The sequence below is a fragment of the Syngnathus leptorhynchus genome, chromosome 10, assembly GCF_054491065.1.
Source record: "Syngnathus leptorhynchus isolate UIUO chromosome 10, UIUO_Slep, whole genome shotgun sequence".
NCBI classification, from domain to species: domain Eukaryota; kingdom Metazoa; phylum Chordata; class Actinopteri; order Syngnathiformes; family Syngnathidae; genus Syngnathus; species Syngnathus leptorhynchus.
In genome coordinates, this window is record NC_141204.1 from 10,129,106 (window position 1) to 10,141,278 (window position 12,173).

At 36.3% G+C, this 12,173-nt stretch overlaps 1 protein-coding gene across 1 annotated transcript in view; it reads right to left on the reverse strand.

Moving 5' to 3' along the window:
- Positions 1-8,491: 8,491 nt before the first annotated feature.
- Positions 8,492-12,173, reverse strand: part of plpp4 (phospholipid phosphatase 4) — a 38,443-nt gene continuing 34,761 nt past the window's right edge. Inside the window, exon 7 of the mRNA XM_085922029.1 lies at positions 8,492-9,025. Coding sequence (XP_085778155.1) covers positions 8,934-9,025 — 92 coding nt within the window. The 3' untranslated portion in view covers positions 8,492-8,933. The remainder of the gene's footprint in view (positions 9,026-12,173) is intronic.

A 12,173-nucleotide genomic window follows, 5' to 3' on the forward strand; every position in this document is an offset into this window, starting at 1 on the left:
TATTCCAAGGATGCGTTGCAAATGGGGAAATGCGCCCTTCCATATATGACAATTTTAATATATATTATTATTATTATTATTATTATTATTATTATTATTATTATTATTATTATTATTAATGTTGTTGTTATTATTATTTAAAATATTTTCATGAATGTGTTTATTCCACAAATGTATTTCTTCGCTATGCCCCCTATTTGTTGTATATAATCTTTCAGTAAATGATGTGAGGACGTTACTGTACATGTATATCACATATTTTACTGTGATAGATAGATAGATAGATAGATAGATAGATAGATAGATAGATAGATAGATAGACAGACAGACAGACAGACAGACAGACAGACAGACAGACAGACAGACAGACAGACAGACAGACAGACAGACAGACAGACAGACAGTATTTTCAAATTCAGAATGTTAAAAAAATCCAAACAAATGTAATTTAATTTGTCTAAAGCATACACCTTTTGTTTTTACTTAATTGTTGGAGGGAAGATCATACCCCTGCATATGTGATGTCATCACAACTGTTGCCATACACATTTGTCTGATAAACAAGTTAAGTGATCATGTGTTTGATGTTTCTCTAAAAAGAGATATAATGACGAATGCTGAACGACTCCCACTATGTCTCTATGCTCTCATCTCTGCCATTGCTGCCTGCTATCATCTTGATCTTTATGTGAGATAAATTCCCCCAGCAAACACACAGCAGGAAGAATAAACTAGGCAGAGGCAGTGAGGCCGGAGGATTCGAACAGATTGCTAGAAAAGCACAGCAAGTTCTGGCTGCACGATAATGGAAAAACATACAATATGCAATATGGGTATTGAAATTACATTTTTATTTTCGTATGAAATACTTCCATTTTTTCAGAAGGCAAAATGATCAAGCTCAATGTCTAAATCAGTGCTTCTTAACCTGGGTTCGATCGAACCCTAGGGGTTCGGTGAGTCGGTCTCAGGGGTTCAACAAAGACTCTACTGAGGAGGTCCAAACAAACCTTTTATTGTGTATATTCTATATTTGCCAGTATGTAATTTGTGAGTTCATACATTGTGTTGGTTTTGTTCTTTAAACAAGCTGATGTTCATGCACGGCTCATTTTGTGCACCAGTAAAATACATCTATGTCTTGAATTAAAAAAAAAAAAAAATCACTAACGAGAGGTTCGGTGAATGCGCATATGAAATTGCCGGGGTTCGGTACCTACTATTGGATGACAATGTACATTTAAGTTTGAGTCTGACTGCTCAAATTCTGATAACGTTATTGCATTTCTTTGCGATACGTAGCCGACTTGCATGGGACAAATTGCAACATTGACATTTGTCAATTTTTTGGTGCAGCCCTTAGGCAAGTTCCAGCAACCTCAGTTTAGCGCAGAAAATGTTTTTGCATATCCACATGGACCATCACGTTTGGAAAATATTAGCAGCTCTATTCAACATTTCAAACAATCTAATGTCATGTTACTGGGGTGGATGAATCATGGTAAGCTTGGGTTGCTTTTATCACCAAGGCAATTATTGAGCATCTGCCACATCAAATCCATTATTAATGCAGCCTATGAGTTGTGAAGTAAAGGAATTGTCTTCTTTGTAGTCGACACCACTGGTCCCATTCCATCTGCGTGACTATGAAAGTAAATCTAAATTGCTAGTTTGTAACAGTAAAATGACTCATTAAGTGCACACACTGACTAATAACGTCACGGTGGGGAAGTGATGCATGATGGGAAAATCTTATTTAGCATAGATGTGTTAGAATTAATAATGAGATTTTCAAACATATGCTGTTTTAAATTAATAAGGAAGTCCTAAATAGTGCTCTTATACAAACAAGAATGATAATTGCTGTGCCCATGCATAATTTATTACACGTTCCAAGAAACATTTGTCTGAAATGACCCATCCACTAAAGCAACTTACACCAATAGAGTGTGTAAATGAGGGCCGAGCCTTTGTGTAATATGTCAAGAAAGGCATAAGTATCCAAGTAACATCCACTCTTAAAAAGCGATATCAAACTGTAACAATGAATATTTCCTTGTAAAACTGTGGAATTCTTTTGAGATGCTTTCTTTTTATCACCACAATAAAAACCAATTGTGGTGTAATTGCATGTTTTTCAAGCTCAAGAAAAGACTGGCAATTAGTGCCAACAAAAATAGTCATTATTTTTGACTCAAACACTGAAGTAGTCTTAGAATCATTAATCCAACAAGCATTTGGGAGTAAACAAGATAAAGGTGGGGAAGGAAACTGCTTCATAATTTAAACACTGCAGTGCCACTTCTTTTGGTAATTGCAGCCATATTTCTTAAACTTTCTTTTCGTGACACTCACACTGGTTTAACTCATCCAATTCCATCACATTTCATATCATTAAAGTGCAAAACAGAGCTTCTCAAGCATTATTAACATTGTCGATTGATCTTTGACTTGCGTGACTTTATATCATTTTCACTTAAATGCACAGTAAAGCGAAAGTTAATCCATTAACATCCAGAAACATAATTTCCAAGCCAAGTAGACATTATGAAAGTGATGGTAGGGAGTGAAATCCTCAAGATGCAGAAAAAGTTCCATTTTTGACAGCTGCATTGCAGGAAGAAATAAGCCACAGAAAGCTGAGCGGCTCATTATCACGACTTCCCAACGACACAGGGAGAAACTGCCCTGACCCCATTCCACATGTCTTCCAATAAAACTATTCTGTAGCTCAGTCTGTGCTTATGACATCCTTAGTTTCATTGATTCGGATATTGAAAAACAATGACACATCATGGCAAACCATACACTATTTGTTTATTAAACACATTACAGTTTCAATTAAATGACTGCCTTACCCTGCAAAATACGACAAGTTAAGTGATGGCTGTCGAAGTGAACTTCTTTTTAAATTTACTATTCTTTCTGAAGTTCTTTTGTGCCAGTCAAGCAGTACAAACCCTCTTAATTATAAATTGAGAGTGTCAATCTTAATTATTCCTACAAAGTCCACAACTGTAGCAGATTTGATGTACTACATTAAGCGGTACAATTGTAACTAATGAAGGGCAATATTAAACACGACAAAGTCGTTTCACAGTGACACTCATCAAGTGAGCCCATATTATTACTTGATATATTGAAGGTCATGTGTCCTACAGACATAAAAAAAACATCTACTGTGCGTTTCTAACAATAAAGTAGCACCAACAGGACACAACATCCATTTAAGCATGTGATATTGACATGAAGAACAACATGCTGTGTTTCAAAACCCAGCACTGACAGGGAGGTCATCTGGCACAAAGGAAGAAGGATTATATAATTTGTTGTGACCATGGTTAGAGGGTTTACATGCTGGGATTTCATCCATGTCTAACTATCACAGGTATATCCGTATTTTCGTTCCTGGCAAACAGTGATCAATGGTTACGCTGAAATGAGGACGACAGAAGACGTCTGAGTATTTGTGCTGATGGGTTATCAAATTATCCAGCTTGTTTGGCCAAAAGGGGTGAATTGGGATGTCAAATGAGAAGATTTGAAAAGGACAGGAAATATTTCCAACAGAGTGGATATAAAGACTAAATGAGATAATGTTCCATGAATCCCAGCATGCTCTTTCTCTCTGAAAATTGAAGAGCACACTGCAGGTGATGACAACATGATTAAACTATCCACCCTAATCATTTTATTTCCAATTTAGACCTCCCGATGAGTTTTCTAAATGCACTGTGAATTTTGAACAATCGAGCATAGCCTTCTTTTCCTTGATTCTTGTCATCCTGAAGATGTGTGGTCAAAAATGGATGGATGGATGGATGGATAGATGGATGGATGGATGGATGGATGGATGGATGCATGGATGGATGGATGGATGGATGGATGGATGCATGGATGGATGGATGGATGGATGGATGGATGGATGGATGGATGGATGGATGGATGGATGGATGGATGGATGGATGGATGGATGGATGGATGGATGGATGGATGGATGCATGCATGGATGGACGGACGGACGGACGGATGGATGGATCATTTTAAAAGACTTAATTCAAAATGGATATAATCGAATGAGCTGTCAGGGCATCATTCCAATTCTTGGAGTATTTTGATAAAATCCTCTCACAAACATTATTAACACTTGGGAACTGTTCCTGTATGCGGCTCAATACTTAAAAAACATACAAAAGAGGAAGCCCAGTGGAAATTGCAGTTTTGAACTCAAATTGCAGGACACACACATCTCCCAGCAAACATTCCGTCAACATTATTGGAATATGGATTTTGCCCTCGATGGTGAGTAGTTAATTACCTCTTACCTTTTTAAAACATCTCAGATGGGATTTAGATGTTGTGGGATGTAGTGCCTTGATGTAAAACTCCATAATGAGGGCAGCTAGTTCATACCATCTACTTCAATTACTTCCCATATGATAAGGTAGTAAATTAGTGTTGACAGAATCAAGGCACCAATTTTTGTTTGTCACTACAACATAATGGGTGTTATTAAAATTAAGTAGTAGTGATGCAAAGTTGGCTGTTTCAGAACACAAAACATTTCTTTCTCTTTTTAGAACTCTCTAAATGTTTACTCCAAGGTCTTTCTTTCAATTTGCTCGATAATTTTTATGGTGCAAAAGTAGACAATAGTTAAAAGAAATGATGGATGCTTGGATTTGCAAAAAAGGATGATTGTGTGAGAGCAGATTGGAATCTAGAGTGGGCAAAGATTGTCAGAAGAAATTAACAGAAGCATATTGCATTATTCTTCCATTGAAAGGATGCTGAAGGTAGAAGCCATTATGTTGCCCTAAACGATGTTAAAAGGGCCTTTTTGTGTGAATAATTTATTATAAACCACTACCATTCAAAAAACGTTCCACTTTTAAATACCTCAAATGAATAATTGCGATGCTAAGGCACATGATTTTCAGATGGCTGCTGTTTAAATATGCATGATGGGTGATAAAGAGAAGAAAGCATCAATAAAGGCAGGTTCCTTTTTGCATGCAAACTAGTGCATGCCCGGTTGATATTTGGAAATATAATTTAAAGAAAACAACAGCACACACTTTTGCAGCAGATGTAGCGGAACAACTTGTGGAGTAAGTAGCCACAGTCCTCAAGAGGTACTTCAAACAAAGGAAGCAATCATGTGTAAAATATAAAATGCATCTCACTTTGATGGACTGCAATCTGTAACTATGCAAAAGTGATTTGTTTTCTTTATTCTACCCATAAATAACTCGTTATTTAAGAGGGTGATGATCTTACATCCAACCATCCTTTATTTACTGACAAATCTATTGCATTATATTATACTTAGTGGTGTAGTTTATGTGTTTTGTTCAAAAAAGGAATTAAACGGAGTGTGATGATGATTTACCCGGACGCTAAGCAGAATAATGCGGTGTTAAAACTCGCTGTCACGGTGTACAACAATGTGCACTGCGGTTTTGCTTTTTATGTGTCTCCATGGTACATTCAGTAATGGCAACTCTTAATGCGCTGACTTAATAGTGGTGCTGTTTTCCCATACATAGAGGAACAAGATGGACCAAAACCTGTAATGAGCAGCAATTCCGTCACTGCACCAAATCAAGCACAACAAACAAAATTAGCCAACACATATTGCATTTTAGAGGGCACTGGAAAAATAGAGGCAGTTTGTGCGTAGATGCAGTCACTTCTCCCCGTAGAAGACATTCACCCTTAAAATGAAAAAAGAACAACACAAGAATGCAGCCAGAGGCAAAGCTAAGGACAGTTTTAATTTGGCTTTGTCAAGATTACATTCGATAACAAACTGTGATTCCTCTACACCTTTAGTTAAAAAACTATAGGCCACCATTATATGCTTGTCTCTTGGATGTTGCACTTAATGGCAGTGCTTTTGTAATCTTGATTGCCACTTAATGATGTGGTAATCTTAGCAATTGGAAGGGAGGTAGCTACTCACTAGTATGATTGAGGTCCGCGGACCGACCGGCGTCATTAAATATGTGTGAAGGTGTTGTACATATTATATATCCATAGACCAGGGCTGTCAAACTCATTTGTAATCAAAGCTTCTTTCGGAGGGCCATTATGACTGTCAATAAATAAATAAATGTATGAGCACCTCATATTATATACAGTAAAAGCTACAAAACAACCTGACAAATAACTCATTTTCAAATCAGATGAGTAAAAACTGGTCAAATATAAAAAAAAAAAAGATATTATTAAAAGTGAAGACAATTTGCAATTCTAGTAATGACACAAATTTGATGCACAATTTGTCTTTGCGGACTGCATAAAATGATGTAGCGGGCCGTATCTGGCCCCCAGGCCTTGAGTTTGATACCTGTGCCATAGACGCACGCCTGTTGCATTTAATTGCTTATTGTGGGGCCACTCTCTCATTGCTATTCAAAGCCCTTATCATCATTTGAACTTTTTAGAAGACGTTATATATCGGCTGACGGTCGCAGTCCGAGCCCTGTTGCACAAAGCCTGACGATTTCAAGCATGCTCAAATAATAGACGCAAGGTCTCCTCAGAATAAGCAGAACAGTTCCGTTGCTATGGAGTGAATGGCAACAGAATGAAATGACCTGGGTGAAGGAGAGTACCCTGACATTTTATTTTTTTCTATAATTCATCTGTATTTTCCCCCACATAACTGTGGCCATTGTTAAACAAAACAAATTCTTGGAAAATTTTTATGGCCACTATGAAATGGAATATTAGGTTTTTTTCTGGACCAGCTGCAAGTAAACAATTCGTGACTAGATGCGCTCACAAGAAGATGGAACTTGAGGGGAACTACAGGGGTAAACACAGAGAGGTTCATTCAACATATCAGCAGTCAGGTAATTCATCTTGTACTGGAAAGAAAAGATTAGGAATTCACACCGACAGGTATGAAAAAATGGCTCGACTGTGAACCTGGACCAGACTTGCCCCAACATCCCGATTGGGGAATTAATACTGCATGATGGAAAGGTTCCTGCAGAAGGACACAAAGTTTATTTACTCCCAAACTCTGTTCTCTGACCTTGACAAGTTTAAAGATGACTTATGACTTTAAGTCTGAAATATGGTGGCACAAAAAGGTCAATTCTGAGTGAGCTATTAAACTACTACTGTTTTTATAACTATAACATGGACTCAGTGGCAGTGGCTGCTAATTTGTGCGACATGCAGATGTGTATTTCACCTCTCAAGTACTTGCTGGTCCATGACTGCTTCCAAAATGTTTTCTTATCTCTACTCTACTCCAGCCTTATATGGGATTATCTGAAATAAATTACAATTAGGCATGGAAGTTGAAGTTTTTTTCGTATATAGTTGGTTTTCATAATAAATGCACATATCACATGCAACATTAAAAAAAAGCACTAATTCAAATTTAATTTCAGATATGAGCGAATAGAAATTACACAATGAGGCTTGCAATAAAATAATAATGCCTGCTAATAATTTGGTTGATGATTCAACAAGGAAGAATATTCTGCTGCTACTTATTAAAAAGCAACCGCAGAGAATTGCAGGGGTGTGCATCAGTTGCCAGATGACATCATATTTATTTTTATTGGTTGCGAATAATGAAGTTCCCGAAGCAATAAAAACAAAACAGCTCTGCTTTGCATTTGCTGTTGAACAATTCTAGGTGACCAACAAAAGTATTTATTGCAAACTCTTACAAACTAATATTAGGAATGCAAGTCCAATTGAAACAGAATGGACAAACAAAACTATCTCTATTTTTGGGAGAAGTCCTTTCCACTCCTTAGTAAAATCCCCAATGCACTTAACAAACTACTCATTATAAGAAATGGAGTGGAGCAGGCAGATGGAATTCATCCAGAGCAAAGTTAGATTTTTACGCTACAGTAACTTGCTTAAAGGTTAAGCACAAAGGAAATTGTCTTTGTGCAATAAATGCTTCAGCATTACAACAGTAAATGTGAAGCTGATCGAATACAACTGTTTCATTACTGCCCCTGACTAAAAAAGCTTATTCAGTATGTAAATAATCAATGACAATGCCAAATTGAAACTTGGAAATATTGGGACTGAATATGTAATCCAAGAAGAGTGAAGTTGGGCAATGGAGCATTTTAAAAGCGCATATGAGCCAAGAATTTCATTTTAATTTGTGGAATTGGCTTGTTAAAAGGTTTGTATAACCCACTGCAGAAAACATTAAAATAACCTTGGTGATTATAATTATAATTCATTCCCTGAAAATAGTAAAGTAAACTAAAGCGTCCTGTGTCATTTAAACACCCGTGTCATTTAAACATCAAAAGTCAGCAAATGCAAGCCCTGGCAAAAAAAAAATCACCAGACTCAAAGGATGTTCATTCAGCTGTTTTATTTTGTAGTGCAAAAGAAAAAAAAACTGATTACAGACATGACACAAAACTAAACTATTTAAAATGTTAACTTTCAGCCTTTAAAAAAACTCTAAAATAATAAAAAAAATGTCCTTCCCAGTTAGAACATACAGTTTTAGACCAAGCAGAGGGAGTAGAATAAATATGGAATCACTCAATTGTGAGGAAAAATTATGGAATCATCCTGTAAATTTCCATTCCCCAAAAATTTGCTGTTTTTCTTAGTCTCCACAGTTAAACAGGTATAACCACACCTTGAAGAGCTGCTGCAAAAATATGAATCATGGCTCCAACAAAAGATGTCAATTGAAAAAACAGTGATGGTTGTCAGATATCTTTAAAAAAATGTGGATGGTTCAGATTCAACTGTGTCCACAATAAAGATCAAATACTAACATGAGGAGGTTGTTAAAGGCAAGTAAGGCAAGGGATAGACTTAAAGGCAAGGTGGTGACCTTTGATTTGTTTTCTTCCTATGAGATTTATGAAGACGATTGGCTGAAGAAAACTTGTCAGTTATGATACGGGGATCTTTATCACTTTCTATCTGCCCCTGTGATGGACTGGCATCCAATCCAGGGTGTTGTTTGACTTTTGCCACAAGTCATCCCGGAAGGGTACAGCTCCACACAACCCTGAACAGGATAAACACTAAAGTAAATGGATGGATGGAGAAATGTCGTAAAAGGAGAAGTAACCTAGGAAATGTACTTATGTTGAGTATTATACTTTTATAGATCACGTTCAACATGCACATGTCTACTATAAAGATCAAATTGTGATTAGATTTCTTGAACTCTCAGAACCAAGATCAATTGCATGACAGGTCTCAAAAACTAAAGGACAGAAGTATCGTGAAGGGCTTGTGCGGTGAGAGATGCAATGTGATCTGGGCCATGTGTGATTGATGTTCAGCGTTGATGGTATTGGCATTGGTGCTCGGCTCGACCCAGGAGATCCCAAGCAGAGAACAGGGCCACAGCTGGTCTGAATAACATTTGAAGTCTAGAGTGACAGAAACCTGGCTCCAAGGCTCCAAGAGTCATAACACACACACACATATATATATATATATATATATATATATATATAAGGCAATAGGTGCCTTATATATATATATAAGGCATATATACAATGCCTTATATAAAAACAAAAACATAAAAAGCTATTTTCTGAAAACATTATTGAAATGAAATCTATTAGAACAACCAAGATAGACAGATACTCTATATATATAGAGGTCACCTATATATCTCTCTCTCTCTCTCTCTCTCTATATATATATATATATATATATATATATATATATATATATATATATATATATATATAGAGAGAGAGAGAGAGAGAGAGAGAGAGAGAGAGAGAGAGAGAGAGAGAGAGAGAGACGGACGGACGGACGGACAGACAGACAGACCTATTTGTTGTATATAATCTTTCAGTAAATGATGTGAGGACGTTACTGTACATCTATATCACGATATTTTACTGTGATAGATAGATAGATAGATAGGTAGGTAGATAGATAGATAGATAGATAGATAGATAGATAGATAGATAGATAGATAGATAGATAGATAGATAGATAGATAGATAGATAGATAGATAGATAGATAGATAGGTAGGTAGGTAGGTAGGTAGGTAGGTAGGTAGGTAGGTAGGTAGGTAGGTAGGTAGGTAGGTAGGTAGGTAGGTAGGTAGGTAGGTAGATAGATAGATAGATAGATAGATAGATAGATAGATAGATAGATAGATAGATAGATAGATAGATAGATAGATAGATAGATAGATAGATAGATAGATAGATAGATAGATAGATAGATAGATAGATAGATAGATAGATAGATAGATAGATAGATAGATAGATAGATAGATAGATAGATAGATAGATAGATAGATAGATAGATAGATAGATAGATAGATAGATAGATAGATAGATAGATAGATAGATAGATAGATAGATAGATAGATAGATAGATAGATAGATAGATAGATAGATAGATAGACAGACAGATAGATATACAGGGCGAGTAGTAGTAATTTTTTTTAATTTAGTAATAGTTTTTTTCAGGTCACTCTAAAGGGCACAGGTATGTATGACCTATGCTTTCAAACTCAAGTTTCACGGGTAATCGTACCCACAAGGATACGACAATACAGGAATGTCAGCTATCAGCGTACAGCAGATGTCGCATTCTATTCTGGCGCTGCTTCTGGAAGGCATATCAAAAGGCCAAATATTCCCATTTCCATGCTGAAGTAGGTTTATGATTGTGTTGTATTTGCAGTGTTGAGTGAATTGATTTAGCCACAGTCATGTTGGTCAACTCTACCAGCGTCACGTTGTTCCAGAGTGTTTGGTTATCATGAAATATTCATTTCACCACTTAGGGATTTGACTCCACTCAATTATTCTCATTTTGGTGCAGCTAAATGTGCACAGTCTCTATGGTGCAATACAGCTCTGTATGGGCATGAAAGGCATTCAGTGCAAGCATCATTACTCATAGGATTGGGGAGCTTGTAAAGGTGAGATAACCTTCTCACCTCCCTCTGTAACACTGTACATGAAACTGCACATTGAGAACAAATCAGCTTTTTTACTATTCATAGTCAAAATCATTTTTACACTCTTCATGGACTTTAAGGCACCAATAAGACATACTGTATCATGGTCATAAATGGGGTGATTATTACTGCTTTCTTAAGATCCACTGATGTGTGTCAGTGGCATCATTACATTTTATCTGACGACACACAAACGTGGAGATGAGCGGATTTGGACACAAGGGCATTATTCCCACAAGAAGTGAAAATGGTAGGTATCACTCTGTCACTCTTCTGGGAGAAGATTTTGGAAAGTAGGTTTGTAGTCATTTCTTTATTGGTGATCCAGAACACTAGTGAGATGTTTTTATTGTTGGATCTGAGACTTGCATTCAAGGGAGGTAAAGCCTCTTTTGCAGCATGAAGAGATAAGAAATAAAATGAAAAATAAAAAATTTTCCACTGTGATTGTGAGTTGCAGGTTACTTTCACAATTTCATTGTTTTTCTTTGTATTTCAACACAACTATTTTTCACTTGTTTGGTTTTGTACTGCATTTGTTACTTGATAGATTGGCTGAGGTAAGCTGCGTTCAAGGACACCTTGTGAAATAAATGTGAATGGGTTGTTCATTTCTTGTATGAGAAAATAGTACACTCAACCCTCATCCATAATATTAAGTGAACTCCAGGAAAACAAATGAGTTCCAATAAAGTTGAAAGCATGGCAAATACACAAATTTGTAATCTTCTTTTTAATCAAATAAGCAAAGAATATGAAAAAAAAACACCTTATAAATTAGACCATTTAGAATCAAAACGTTCTCTTGCAAACGGGCATATTCAAATTCAGTGAGCGCTTCATATTAAATTGATCATATTACAAAAATGAATGTAAATAGTCCATAATCATATAAAAAGAAAGCTGAACTGCCTTAGACAGAAATATAGAAGAGCATCCAATCATCAAGAGGATGATAGCATTGAATAAAAAAAAAAAAGATAATTCTCCAATCTTCCCCCAGAAATTCCTCCATTCACCCAATAATGTTTTTGTCCGTTCTGAACAAAGTAAACATCTCTAAATGTGAATTAGTTGTGATCTGTCAGTGGGAATACCAATCGTGCAATCATTAAAAGCATTTAAGAAAGTGTCTCACACATACACACACAATACGCCACGACTCACCCTTGAGGATTTGTCACTTTGGCAGGTTTGCGGTTTGTGCAATAATGA